This window comes from Filicampus tigris, chromosome 6, assembly GCF_054856515.1.
Source record: "Filicampus tigris isolate MCC_2025a chromosome 6, RoL_Ftig_1.0, whole genome shotgun sequence".
NCBI classification, from domain to species: domain Eukaryota; kingdom Metazoa; phylum Chordata; class Actinopteri; order Syngnathiformes; family Syngnathidae; genus Filicampus; species Filicampus tigris.
In genome coordinates, this window is record NC_141222.1 from 29,305,585 (window position 1) to 29,318,790 (window position 13,206).

At 55.2% G+C, this 13,206-nt stretch overlaps 3 protein-coding genes across 3 annotated transcripts; 1 reads left to right on the top strand and 2 right to left on the bottom strand.

Moving 5' to 3' along the window:
• Nucleotides 1–162: 162 nt before the first annotated feature.
• On the top strand, nucleotides 163–6,009 carry sde2 (SDE2 telomere maintenance homolog (S. pombe)). The gene is made up of 9 exons (XM_086034000.1): nucleotides 163–1,806; nucleotides 2,119–2,424; nucleotides 3,314–3,434; nucleotides 3,526–3,637; nucleotides 3,911–4,080; nucleotides 4,161–4,242; nucleotides 4,331–4,420; nucleotides 4,492–4,567; nucleotides 5,690–6,009. Exons 2-9 carry the CDS (start codon nucleotides 2,284–2,286, stop codon nucleotides 5,720–5,722), a joined length of 825 nt encoding a protein of 274 aa, XP_085890126.1. The 5' UTR covers nucleotides 163–1,806; nucleotides 2,119–2,283; the 3' UTR covers nucleotides 5,723–6,009.
• Nucleotides 314–1,037, bottom strand: mrps28 (mitochondrial ribosomal protein S28). The gene has a single exon (XM_086034001.1). The coding sequence runs from the start codon at nucleotides 974–976 to the stop codon at nucleotides 383–385; it is 594 nt and encodes a 197-aa protein (XP_085890127.1). The 5' UTR covers nucleotides 977–1,037; the 3' UTR covers nucleotides 314–382.
• On the bottom strand, nucleotides 5,668–13,070 carry mtif2 (mitochondrial translational initiation factor 2). The gene is made up of 13 exons (XM_086033980.1): nucleotides 12,745–13,070; nucleotides 11,168–11,301; nucleotides 10,969–11,083; nucleotides 10,631–10,793; nucleotides 10,323–10,483; nucleotides 8,678–8,854; nucleotides 7,885–8,149; nucleotides 7,525–7,729; nucleotides 7,161–7,419; nucleotides 6,874–7,014; nucleotides 6,629–6,793; nucleotides 6,404–6,544; nucleotides 5,668–5,978 (listed from the first exon to the last, which is right to left on the bottom strand). The coding sequence occupies exons 2-13, from the start codon at nucleotides 11,294–11,296 to the stop codon at nucleotides 5,809–5,811; spliced, it is 2,091 nt and encodes a 696-aa protein (XP_085890106.1). The 5' UTR covers nucleotides 11,297–11,301; nucleotides 12,745–13,070; the 3' UTR covers nucleotides 5,668–5,808.
• Between the last annotated feature and the right edge of the window lie 136 nt (nucleotides 13,071–13,206).

Sequence of the window (13,206 nt, forward strand, 5' to 3'; positions counted from 1 at the left end):
TGATGAGAAAACACCACAGAAGAATCAATGTACTCAAGTTAGGTGCGCCGAGCGAATGGCAACGCAAGATGGCCGTCGCCGGCTTCACTTGACTTCGACACGTGCGCGCACAAAGGCCGCGCCCACCGGTTTTGTCACAAGCGACAAGGTTCGCTTGCGTGCTACCATGTAGCCGAACAAAAATAAATGAATAAAATAAAATAAAATAAAAATTAAAAGCTACCATGTAGCCGAGCTGTTTTAGCAGCTCTGTTAGCATCAGCCTAACGTCAGCAACGTGCCAAGTCAAGAATGTGACCGTCAGACACGGAGATTCCAAAGCAATATTGTTTTATTTGAACAAAAGCGCTCCAACGTCCAGCAGCGAGCAAAGGCGGCGTCGCTAGTTCAGTCGCGTCCGGCCGGCGTCCCTGCCGGCGTCCCTGCCGGCGTCCTTGCCGGCGTCCCTGCCGGCGTCCTTGCCGGCGTCCAGGGCTCCGAGCAGGGTGGCGTGAGCCTCCAGCAGGGTGACGTCGGCGTCGGCCCCCAGGAAACGTCCGGTGAGCTCGGCGTCGTGCAGCCTCAGACGGACCTTGGTGCCCCGCTGCAGCTGCTGCAGCTTGTCGCCGGCCGCCGGCCGCCGGCACACGGCGTGGAACTTGGCGCCAAAGTCGACGTACAGGTCGTCGCCGACGACGTGGAAGATCCTCCCGACCACAGTCTTGTCTTTGCCCGGTCCCATCTGGACCAGTGGGCTGCGGCGGAGGAGAGCAGCGAACGTGGCGTCTTCTTCCCAGCCCGACGACGACGACGACGACGCCGCTCCGGCAGAGGCTTCGCTGCGACGGAGCTCCGACTGAGAGAGGAAGGCGGCCGCGAAGCCCGACTTGGGCTTGTCGTCCTCGGAGCCGGAGCAGAAGGGTCTGCGCAGCGGGCCCGGCGCGACCAGGATAAGCGCACTGCGGCCGACGGGGGCGACCTTCCTCAAGGCCGACATCTTGTGGCTCGCTCAACGCTGCTGCTGCTGCTGCTGCTTCAGACTAGAGCGCAGGTCGAGGCGGGCCGCGACGTGGGCTGGACCGAAACGTTTGACTCCGCCCACAGGAATTCTATGTGCCTTCTTTTTTTCCTTTTTAAACTATTTACTTTTACGTCACATTTTTAAAACACGCAATCTCACATTGAAATGTACAAAGTATCAACTGCCTGAAACCCAAATACTAACCTCAAGCATACAGGGAGGGCGCCATCTGCTGGGAACATCTGGGACAGCACGTCTCGCTCATTTCAAAGTGGAAATGAAGGAAGTACTGTACTGTATTAAAGGACGTCTTTTGACCGCAACTTTTGAACCCAATGGCTGAGACACTCCGAACCAACATCAACTCCCCCAATTCCAGGGCCCCCGAACACGGCTTTCGTGGCTCCACAAGCCTCTGGTCACCCACAAAGGACGTCAAATGGCCATTCATAGCTCCGCTCCGATTGGCTGAGTTTGTCATGTTCGATGTTCAATCAAGTGTTTCAAAAGTGGTCATTAAAACCACTAAGGAAATGTTGAAGAGAAAAGAAGGCGCTTCGAATCCGTGTGGGCGGAGTCAAAGGTTTAGATCCATCCTACGTTGAGCCGCGCCTCCAACTGCGCTCTGCAGCCGGGGCTACTTGGACTCACTCACTCACTCACTGACTGTAACAACTGTTTGATGACTTTATTCGAACAATGTAAAGGAATGAATTTTGCCAGTGGTCATGTCTGACCGCACCTGAAGCTGCTGGATTTATTTCTAAAAACCTTCATTGATCATTTGGTCTCGTTCATACAGACCAGTAAGTATGCAATGCGATGAAGGATAAACGAGAGCAAATCCAGCCAGTTGGTGGTTTAATATCAAGCAGCGATACACTAATTGCTAGAGCCTTTGTGTTAGTTGAGGCTCTCATTAACGTGAAGCATTAATCAACACCAATACAAAGCTTTTTTGCTGCGCTTATTTTGATTTGTGTTTGGTCAAAACTGAGCACGATTTAGGAAATGTTTCCGCTATAGGTCAAGCTAATGAATCTGAGGTCAAAAGGCATTCACAGAGAACTGCTGGCGAGTAATGTTAAACATTTCAATTTTTTCTTTTTGGCTTAAAGGTGAGTGAGGTTGTGAAGCGCGACCGTCTTCAGTGAGCCACGCGACATTTCCGGAAGGCGGCGGTAAAGCGCCCACACTTGTTTGCCAACCGCCCGAAGGAAGAAGACGAGGAAGAAGCGAACGAAGAAGAGGCGGCGGAAGCAGAAGCTACGCTACGCTAAGCTATGCTAGCACGGCGCGACGTCAACATGGAAGCCACCACGGAGGTTTTTGTTTGCGGCCCGGGCAACTTGCGCTTTTCGCCGTGTGTTTTTCCACAAGGTTCGTCGGTTCGAGATGTTCTGGAGCGGTTCGTCCAACAATGGGTGAGTTGGGACGGCCAAAACGAGACCGCAGGTTACAACTCTTCAGATGGCCTGCACATTAACACTTGATCGGACACTCGCTAATCCTTTTGGAAGCAAGATTGTTGTTGTTGTTGTTGTTTTTTCAAGGTTAGTTTGGTCAACTCCGACACGACGTAATGTCTCGAGTTAGGCGAAGCTCACATTCATCAGTCGGCCGCTTCATCGTCAGTGTGGAAGGGCTTCGCAGGCAGGCAGGCCCGCAGCTGACACGCATGAACGACGTCCGTCGATTCCCCAAGAGGGCAAGGGAAAAACTCCAAACTCAACTCAAACGTTGAGAAGTGAGGGAAAATCCCCGTTCCAGGATGGGCGGGCTGCCACGGATGCCCAGTGGGCCCCGTTTCACACGTTTGGGAGCACGCAACCGGTAGAACATGCACCCAAAGGCACGTTTTGAGCCATCAAGTAGGCAGCGTGCTCAAAACATCCTTGAACCATTTATGTGGCCATGAGTCAGGCGACGTGCGTTTCAAGTAATTATTTGTGTCATACAAAAAGCAACGCTTTATTTTATAGGCAAACTTTTGGAAGCTCGCAGACGGAACCAGAGATGAGATTTTTGGACGCAAGTTAGACACGCTTTGTCTGATTTTTATTTCTTTTTTTGTCAAGTTGCACATATCCTCCCAGCAATGCGAAATGGCGAAAACGAAAACGCTAAAATTGAACCACGCGGAGCTGAGCGGGACTCTGAGCTAATGCTAAGGCAGGCTAACGCTGACGCGGGAGGCGGTCACCGCATACGAAAGCCGCCAAACGCCGGTGCGAACGCACGACCGCTTTGGGCCGGGCCGGGCGACTTTGCCGAGTGCGCATCTTGACAAGTGAAGAGGCGTGTGACTTTCAGGCGTGGGCGTCGCCGCGGGACTTCTACGTCAGCAGAGGCGGGGGCGTGTCCCACCCGGACGAGCGCCTGCAGGCCGGCGCCGTTTACCGGCTGGCGCCCCGCCTGCCGGGAGGCAAGGGGGGTGAGTGGGCTTTGGGGCCGGGGGGGGGGGGGGGGGGGGGGGGCCGAACGGGACGGGAAGCCGGCTGACGTCGAGCGGCCCCTCTCGGCAGGTTTCGGCTCCATGCTGCGAGCGCTCGGCGCCCAGATCGAGAAGACGACCAATCGCGAGGCCTGCCGAGATCTGAGCGGACGCCGCCTGCGAGACGTCAACCACGAGAAAGAGTGAGTGGCCGCCGCGCCCGGCAAAATTCAGCCTTTCTCCACATCCAATTGGCTCATTTAGTCATTGCTTAGTCGACGACCAATCGGCCGAATGGGCAAATACTTTGGAGCGCTTGTCCAATGTTTCCCTTGGGGCCAATCATGACAATGATTTTGCACTCAACTTTCGCCCAAGTCCCTTTGCCCATTTGATGGCGGAATCCACCGAATAAAGGATTGGCCAAATGGGCCCTCTTCCGTCCGTCCGTCCGTCCGTCCGTCCCTCTTTTGCAGGATGGGCGAGTGGCTGAAGCGGCAGGCGGAGCGCGAGGCCGACAAGGAGCAGCGGCGCGCCGAGCGGCTGCGCCGGAAGCTGGACGAGCCCAAGCGCGAGTCGAGTGACCCCGCCTACCAGCGCCAGTGTCACAGCCTGGCCGAGAGGCTCGAGGACTCGGTGCTCAAAGGTGCTCGCCCGAGCCCCCCGCCCGAGCCGGCCCGGCCGCGCCCACTGACGCCTCCCTCGCACGTCTTGCGCTCCGTCCAGGTCTGCGGGCGGCCTCCGAGCGACCCGGCCCCGCCAGCCGCCAGCCTCCAATCAAGAAGAAGAAGACGGGGGCGTGTTCTTGGTGAGCGAGCGAGCGGGCGGGCGGGCGGCCTCGCGCGCCCCCCGACGATAAGCCCCGGGTGACGTGGTGTCTGTTGTCACGGCAACAGGACCGGCTTGGACGATCTGAGCTCCGAGGACGAAGAAGAGTCGTCGGCCGGCGCCGCGGGACGGGAGGCGGAGCCTGCGACCGGCGAAGGGTGGGTGGGACGGCTCGGTGGGCTTTCCAACGGGTTTTGTCCGTTTGTTTGAGCAAATGTTTTGTGCGCAGGACGCCGAAAGTGCGCGTGGAGGAAACCACGCCCCCCGGGGAGGAGAGGGGTGCGGCGGCGGCGGCCGGCCCGCAGGTAAACGCCGCGGACGCAAATGGAAAACAATGAAGCCTCGATGGCATCGGTCAACGATGTTTTTTGGATTTTGCACATGTGCTCCAATTGGGACGCTTTGCGATCCAAACGGCGGGAGAGAGCAAAAATCCCATTTGTTTGGCTGTGATTTCATTTGTGGCAAATGCTCTTTGCTCAAAAGCACTTTGTTCAAATGACTTGGCCGAGTAGTTCGACACACCGCATGCTCGGTCGGCCTTTCCTAATGTGCCAAATAGAGAGGGACCCATATGTTTTTGTCAGGCCCGATGGCGAGAGCCGATATTCGTTTTCAGCAAAAAGGAAAATATTGGTGTGTGTGTATAGCATTTGTTGATTGAGCAATTTACATCATGTAGATTTTTTGGGGGTATTATTACTTTCGATTTTTGACAATATACGTATTTGTTACCAAATTGTAACAAAAAGTTCAGGGGGCACCCAGGGTCGTCAGCATATTTTCAAAAGTGAAATGAAAACACAAAAAAAAACTCCCTATAGTTTTTGACAACAAATGAAGTTCTCCAAAATGACAGAAAATTCAACTTTAACGTATCTTTGTTTTGATTCCAACACAGTTTTAAATGGATTTATGATCGGCCATCAGATGTTTTAAAGATGCCGATATTGGGCGAAACGCACAATATCGGCCTGGCCGATAATCGATAGTCTATCCCTAATGCCAAACGGCCCATATTTTCTTGGGAAATAAAATAGATTGTGCTCGTAGTAGAGCGGCACTTTTCATGGCGTGATATTTTTGCTCAAGGTATCGTCAGAAACGCTTCCGTTTGCCACCGGCAGATTTTCCGATTCCTATTGTTTTTTTTTTTTTGTTGCTCCGCCCCGACCGGCAACCTTGCTTTCTTTTCCCTCCCGCGAGCGCAGCCAATTTTTCCACCCCACGCGCGGCATTAAAAACGGCCAAAGGAGTGCGCCCGACCGACCGACCGACCGACCGCCCGCCCGATGGCGCAAAGAGCCCCGATTTGATGCACGCCCCCGACAGTCTCAATCCGGCAAAATGAACCATGCGCCGCAAGGCTGAAAAGGAGACGGACCGTGTCCCATGTTGACGTGCGTGCGTGTGCGTGTGTCCCACAGCTCACGGAGGCGGGCGAGGCGGCGTCCGTCTGAAAGAGGAAGCGGCGGCGGCGTCGGCGGCCTTTTTGATTGTTGTCTCTTTTTTTTTTTTGTTGGGAGCTTTTTGCCAGGGCCCTCCCTCAGAAGCCGGGGTCCCAGGCGCTGAGCTGCGGCGCCTCCACTTCCCGGAAGCACTGGACCACGTCGCCGGGCAGGAAGGCCACGTCGCCGTCGGCCGCCAGGCCGCACTCGCCGCCCGCCTTGGCGACGTTCACGTCGTCCTTGTGATGCTTGAGCGCCAGCAGGCCTCCTGCGCAATAAAAAACACCCCAAAAATTCAACGCACTCTGCGATTGTTGTGATCGGCGTCTTAGCGGTGCGCCGCCCACGTTTGCCTTGCTTGTCATGTCGTGGAAAAAGCGGACCGACGTTCACGCCGCAGCTCAAGAAACGCCATTCGGACGATGGAACGGGCTCCTTGCGTTCAGCGATCGCGTGGCCGTTTCAAGGGCGAGCCCAGCCAAACGTTTTGTTCTTTGCCCAAGAAATCGGCCAAAACCGGGCCATTTTGTCACTCGTGTCCACCGAGGCCACGGGCGCCCGGGCGACGAGCCAACCCCGAGCCGCCGTCGGCAGAAGTGACAAAACGGCCGTCCCCGAGACGGCGGGATCCACCAAGGCCGCACGAAAAAGAGCTTTGGCGGCGGCGGCGGCGGCGGCGGCGGCTCGACTCACCCTCCCACAGCGTGTGTTGGCCGCGAATGAGCCGAAACTTCATCTTGCGCTCCAGCTGACCTTTGAGCACGCGGCAGCCGGCCACCGCCATCTTCTTCTTCCCCGCCGTCACGTCGAACACGGCCAGAACGGTGGCCTCGCCTGGGGGCGGAGCCAAAGGGTCAGGGGCGCGAGGGGCGCGAGAGGCCCCCCGCCGCCGCTCACACCCGCCCGCCCGCTACTCACCCAGGACCTGGCAAGTGAGCAGCGGCGGCAGCTGGCGGCCGATGTCGTCCACCAGCTGGCGCGCCATCCCGTAGATGACGTCGTGAAGCCTGACGGGGACGTTGCGCCGCGTCGCCGCTTGCCGGATGGCATTGCTGGCCGCCACCTTGAAGCCGTACACGCTGCCTGGGGGAGGAGGGGGGGGGTGGGGGTGGGGGTCAGGACGCACACGCCCGGACGGGCGGGCGGCGCGCGCGGCTCAGTACCTCCAAAGGTTTCCGCCATGTTGAGGTCGTTGCCGGAGACGTCGCCGATGCCAAAGTGCAGGAGGTCCAGGCGACATTGATGCTGGGCGTCGTAGCCGTCCAGCATGTTCAAGATGGCCTCCAGGGAGCCGTCCGCGTCGGCTGGCGCGCGCGCGCACGCACACACACACAGACGGCTGACGCTAGCATCGGCGACGCGCAACGCACGCCAACGTGTAGACGGACACGTTGAGAAAGCAGCGGCTAAAGGCCATCGCGCCATCGTGCCCCGGACGCCGGCGCGCTACCTTTGATGACGAGCGGCAGGGCGGGTCCGCGCGCCGGCCCGGCCGTCTTCTCGCCGGGCCTGCTGGCGAAGGCGCTCTTGTTGCTGCGGTAGAGCAGCGCCTTCCTCTGCCGCCAGCTCAGGTGCGCCAGCTCCGCCCTCTCCTTGCCGTAGGCGGCGCGGTGCCGCCGGCGCTCGGCCTCCACGGCGCTTTGCTCCGCCTCCAGCCGCTCCAGCTCCCCCTCCCGACTCCGCCAGGCCGCCACCTCCCGGGCTCGCTGCTGCTGGCACGGAAGGCGGGCGGGCGGGCGGGCGGAAAAACCAACCCGTCATTCCCCTAACTGGAGGGCCGATGCAAATTGAACTTGGGGCCGGACGGCACTGACCTCCGACTCCACCTCCAGGACGGCGTCCCCGGCGGAGGGCGCGTCCTTCCAGCCCAGCACCTCCACGGCCACGCCGGGCCCCGCCTCCTCCAGCGCCCGGCCGTGCTCGTCCAACAGCAAGCGCACCTTGGCCCAGGCCTTGCCCGCCACCAGCACGCAGCCTCGCCGCAGCGTCCCGCGCTGGACCAGCGTGGTGCTCACGGGACTGAGGGCCCACACGCACAAGATGCAGTATATGTAGATATAGATAGATAGATATTAGGGCTGCTTTTGCGTTTTTTCCGTGCGCCTCTTTGAGACACAAACGTTGCCGAGGGGAGGAAGGGACGAAGGGAAGGAAGGCGGCGGCGGCGGCCGCACCCTTTGCCTCTGTCGGTGCGAGTCTCCAGCAGCAGGCCCTGCACGGCGCCGTCGGGCGGGGCCCGGAGCTCCAGGATCTCGGCCAGAGCCGCCACGGCCTCGGCCAGCGCCGGCAGGTTGTGGCCCCGGAGAGCCGACACGTGGACGGCCTGCACGTGGCCCCCCAAGTCCTCGCACACCACGTCGTGGGCCAGCAGCTCCCGTTTGACCCTCTGCGGATCGGCCTGAGCTTTGTCGCATTTGTTCACCGCCACGATCAGCGGAACTGAAAAAAAAAAACAAAAAAAAAAACAGGCAAAGCTTCAGCAAACGCACGCAGCCTCAACACGCCCCCAAGGTGCCCCTGCGACGATCACATTGGAAATCTGGAACTGCAAATTGAAAATCTTATCAAAGATCGAGAACTGAAAATGAAATATCGGATCGAAAATGGAGAACTGAAAATTAAAAACCGAATCGAGAACCGAACATTGAAAACTGAATAGAAAGTCAAGAACCGAAAATTAAAAATCGAATCGGGAACCGAAAATTGAAGATCGAATCAAAAATCGAGAGCTGAAAATTGAAAATCGGACTCTGAAAATCGAATCGAGGCCCGAGTGAATCGTTACATCCCTCGTTATCGGTTGAAATTGTTCATATCGCGCATGACTAAAAAAAAGAAAAAAAAACCCCACCTAGTTCCTTGATGGATTGCGAAATTCAAGCTGCGGCCCCGGCGTCCTTCCGTTTTTGAGGCAAAAAAACCCCCGGAAAGCGTTTTTGCAGCCCCGACGCCCACGGCGGCGGATACCTGCGGCCCGCTTGGCGTGGCGGATGGACTCGACGGTCTGGTCCATGACGCCGTCGTCGGCGGCCACCACCAGGATGACGATGTCGGTGGCGCCGGCGCCGCGGGCCCGCATGGCCGAGAAGGCGGCGTGGCCCGGCGTGTCCAGGAAGGTGATCCTCTCGCCCGTCGACAACTCCACTGGGAAGAAAGAAGCGCGCCGTGTAAACTCGGCCCAGCCGCGCCACGGACGCGGCCTCCGACTATCGGAGGCAACTGGGACTCCTTCCATTCCGTTTGGGGTCAATCGTCCCCAAAAGGGGCGCATGAGTTTGAGTTTAGTTGAAATGAGGGACAACACATCTTAATGAACATGTCCAATGAAATATGCAAGATTATAGCCAAAGGCTAATTTCCATCTCGAGTCCCTTCGGCAGGTTGATGGCAGTTTGGCAACAACCACAGGACAAAGACAAACTGGACAAACTGGAGATGCATGCAGTTTATAGGCAGTGTTGTGGTGACAATGTTGTTCATCCGGCAGCCGGGCGTGAAGATGTTTGGTAAAGAGGTTCAGAGACCGGACGGGACGGGACGGGACGGGACGGGACGGGACCGGACCGGACCGGACGGGACGCACGGCGTTTGCTATCGAGTCGCGGCCGGCGGGTGTGTGACGCGCGGACAGAGAGCGAAGGTGCTTTGGCTACATGTCACACAGTGGCCTCTCCGAGCAGCCCTTGTTGAGCTTTTTCCGACAAATTCTTGCATCGGCGGAGGAGCTTTGGCGCTGGAACATTTTGTCCGTCAATCAGTCAAGATGGCATCGGCGATGGCATTTGATCGTACGGCCCCAGTTCGGGCGCTCAGGTTTTTGGAATATCTGACAGCGATGGCACGTTCTTGGTTTTCTGTTAACAGCGGTTGCTTTTCTTCGGATGCTGGCGAGTGAGGCGGACGGGCTACAGGCACATGACCAACTTGTTCTTGTGATTGTGTGGAAAACAAAAACAAAGCTGCCAATGTACAAATTCAAGTATGATTTGCCCGTCCAAGCAAACGGTGCGTTGGATATCCATGCGCATTAAGAATAAAAATTGTTTTATGGATTTTTGGGCAATTTTGTCATCGTGAACTAATCGTAATTGAAGAAAAAAAATGTTCAATTGTGGAGTAGGGCTACTCGATTATGAGAAAAAAATAGCAATCGCGATTATTTGGGTCATCATTGAAATCGCGATTGATTCAAAGGATCAATTGTTATGGGTACAAAACAAGACAATGTTGAAATGTAAAAAATCTAAGGATAAATATGTTTCTTTGAAAAACTATAATTGTGAACAAAATGACGCTGAATGTTTTTAAAAAAGGAGCAAATGTACAAATTCAAGTATGATTTGCCCGCGTGAGCAAACAGCGCGTCGGAATAGAAATGCGTCATAATAATCGTTTTTTTACAATCGTGCCAATCCTGTCATTGTGGAGAGTAATCATTGGAATTCGATTCATGGCGCAGCCCAATTACGGACTGAGGCCGCGTCGCAAGTTTTGCAAGTGAGCTTGCACGAGCGGCAGCGGCTTCTCACAAATATTTGCACCCGCGTCAGTAAAAAGATCAGGCGGCCAACGAATGGACGGATCGGCGACAAAAGCGGATGGCGGCGGGTACCTGCGAAGGCTCCGATGCGCTGCGTGATGCCGCCGGCCTCTCCGGCGGCCACTTGGCTCTTCCTCAGGCTGTCCAACAGCGTGGTCTTGCCGTGGTCCACGTGGCCCATGATGGCCACCACCGGGGGGCGCCGCACCAGCCCGCCGCCCTCCGCCGGGGGGCTGCGCATTGGCACACGGTCAACGACGCTAAAAGACGCACCCCGCCGACTCATCGGTTCGTTATCGGACATCAGGTTGTCCCAAAAAAATAAATCGCTCGAGCCCTGCTCCAAAGTGTGACATCATTTGCGGCGCTTAGCGTCTTACCCGGCGGCGGGCACGGCGTCTCTGTTGCGGCGCTGCGGCGTCCGGCTCAGCTTCTCCCAGCGGAACTTCATCCCAGAGCGCCTCACCGCTTCCTTGATCCAACGCTCGTCCAGCGGCGTCGCCGCGTCCAGCGCCGTGTTGGCCAGCGCCTCCAACACATGATCTACGTGCACAACAACGCCAATGACGACCGGACCGGCATCGGCCTACAAGAGAATCGACCGCGCCCAACGTCTTGGCTATCGCTGACGTCGTCAAAATGGATCAGTTGTGCTTTTTTCCGATCCCGTTTGTCGACTTTGTTGCACAATCGGCGCTTCCTACGCGGAGGAATGTACCGGGGTGCTTGTTCATGGCTCGTGCGAGGGCCTCCACCGTCATGGTCTGCCTGATCTCCACTTCCTGCTTGGTGGCTTTCACCTTTGGGCCCTGCTCCTTCCTCTGACCTTTGAACTGCAGCAGGAAGGGTTGCGGGGTGTCACTTTTTTGGGGGGTGGCCAAGATGACGAGCGCGCGCGCGCTCGCTTGCTCGCTCACCTGCTTGGAGGCCAGCAGAGGGACGGCGGCAGACACGGGACGGCGGAGGAGGGGCGGAGACGGCAAGTTAGAGAGGCGGGCCAGACGCCCGGCGGCGGCGGCGCGTGCCAGCGTCATCATCTGCAGCATCGTCACTGACGGCCACGGGAGAGGAAAAGACAAACAAACAAACAAATATATATATATACATATATATATATTAGAGTTGGACCGAAACGTTTTTTTCAGGGCCGATACCGATTATTTGTAGTCAAGGTGGCCGATAACCGATATTTGGAGCCGATATTCATTTTTAGTACAAAGGAAAAGATTGGCATCAAAAAATAAATAAAAGTCAACCTTGTTGAAATGCCTTTTTCAGATTCACATAATGTTGATGTTTTTTACCATTCTACATTTTTGACGATTTGCACCTTTGTTGTGAAATTGTAACAAAGTTCAGGGAGCTCATCAGCGTGTATCCAAAAGTGACATGAAAAGGTAAACAATTGCTCCCTATAGTTTTGGACAGTAAAGAAAGTGCAGCAAAATTTCCAAATGACCCAAATGTTCCAATTTCACTGCTCTTTGTTTTGATTTCAAACAAAAGCAAAAGGTGCAGACTGCAGAGTGTTTCCCAGGGCCGGTGGAATCTCCAAAAAAGTGAAGTGAAAATTTCAACAAATAGTTCCGTGAAGTTAACACACTTTTACATTGATTTATCATCGGCCGTCAGATTTTTCAAAAAGAACGAGACGATATTCATCAAAATGCCGAATATCGGCGCCGATAATCGGTCTATCGCTAATATATATATATATATATATATATATATATACACACACTCATGTATATATTAGTGCTGTCAAACAATGTATTTTTTCAATTAATTCATCGCAAAATTTGCCATAATGAATCGTGATTAATCCTATTTTTCAACTACAATACTCAGACAAATCTTGGAATGAATATGAAAGAAAAGCTAAAAGATTCAATCTGGATTCAAAGGCTGTCCCAGTAGCTTTCTTTGGTCCTCGAAAACGATTCAGCTTTCCATCCGACGTGAGACTGAAGATTTTCGGCAGTTTTCTGCTGTCTCTTGTATACAGGAGAGTATTTGGTGTTTTCGTTTCTTGCTTTCACGTGTTCCCCTGTTGCTGTTTCGTTGTTGTCAAGTAAGGTGCTTTGTTACAGCTGCAGCTGTCATGAAAGGCGCTATCAAATTAAAGTTGAATTGGACTGGATTGCATTGCATCAAACACAACAGTTGAACAATACACCAACGACGTACAACTACGATGGTTATTCCAATTTGGCTTTTCAAAGTGTGCAAATTATTTGGGATGCCTGATCCCCATCCCGATCGTTTGAAAGGGGTGCGTTGCGGGAGGAAACCTCGACGACATGCAGAGGGGAGGCGCGCAAGACCGAAACCCCCCCCGCCCCCAAACGAATAGAACGCGATGCAAGGACGTTTCGGATGTGGAAAATGGGATGTGTCGCCGCATCGACGAGCGACAAATGCGCGTCAAGAACGTCTGCAAAGTTGACACGAGAGCGACTGAGTGTGTCTGAGCGCTCGGCGCGTCTGTGCTGACCTGAAAGCAAGACTGTTCATCCATGTTGACTTGAGTCGCCTCGACGGGCGCCGCCATGACACTCCAGCGTGCCGGAAGCCGGAAGCCGGAAGCCGGAAGCGAAGGACCTTTCGTTCGTTGCCGCCGCCGTCGGCGTGGAGTGCAACTGCAGCATTAGTGACGTGTAGAGCGGCCGCCTTCTTGAAGCGGGCGGTCCCGCTGAGGTCCCGCCCCGCCCGTCCACTTCATTCGTTTCTCAAGACACGCACGCGCGCGCGCGCGCGCACTCTCACTCACTCCCTACTTGTCTTACTTTAATTCAAGGAAAACGCAACCTCCCGAGAAAAAAAAAATCACATCTTCTTTTGCAGATTTTAAAAACAAAATCACATTACATATTAAACCAGTGAACATGCTAATAGTGTTTTAAAAGATGCAGCTCATAATTTGTTCACTCACATGACTGCTTTAGTCAAAAACCAC

Bases quoted from the DNA above. Each gene is read 5' to 3' on its own strand.
- sde2 (XM_086034000.1), top strand. From the start codon at position 2,284: ATGCTAGCACGGCGCGACGTCAACATGGAAGCCACCACGGAGGTTTTT. The intron at 2,425-3,313 runs GTGAGTTGGGAC...TGTGACTTTCAG, and splicing joins AGCGGTTCGTCCAACAATGG to GCGTGGGCGTCGCCGCGGGA. The intron at 4,243-4,330 runs GTGAGCGAGCGA...TCACGGCAACAG, and splicing joins AAGACGGGGGCGTGTTCTTG to GACCGGCTTGGACGATCTGA.
- mrps28 (XM_086034001.1), bottom strand. From the start codon at position 976: ATGTCGGCCTTGAGGAAGGTCGCCCCCGTCGGCCGCAGTGCGCTTATC.
- mtif2 (XM_086033980.1), bottom strand. From the start codon at position 11,296: ATGCTGCAGATGATGACGCTGGCACGCGCCGCCGCCGCCGGGCGTCTG. The intron at 10,484-10,630 runs GTAAGACGCTAA...GCCAATGCGCAG, and splicing joins GACGCCGTGCCCGCCGCCGG to CCCCCCGGCGGAGGGCGGCG. The intron at 7,015-7,160 runs GTAGCGCGCCGG...CGCGCGCGCCAG, and splicing joins CCTGCCGCTCGTCATCAAAG to CCGACGCGGACGGCTCCCTG.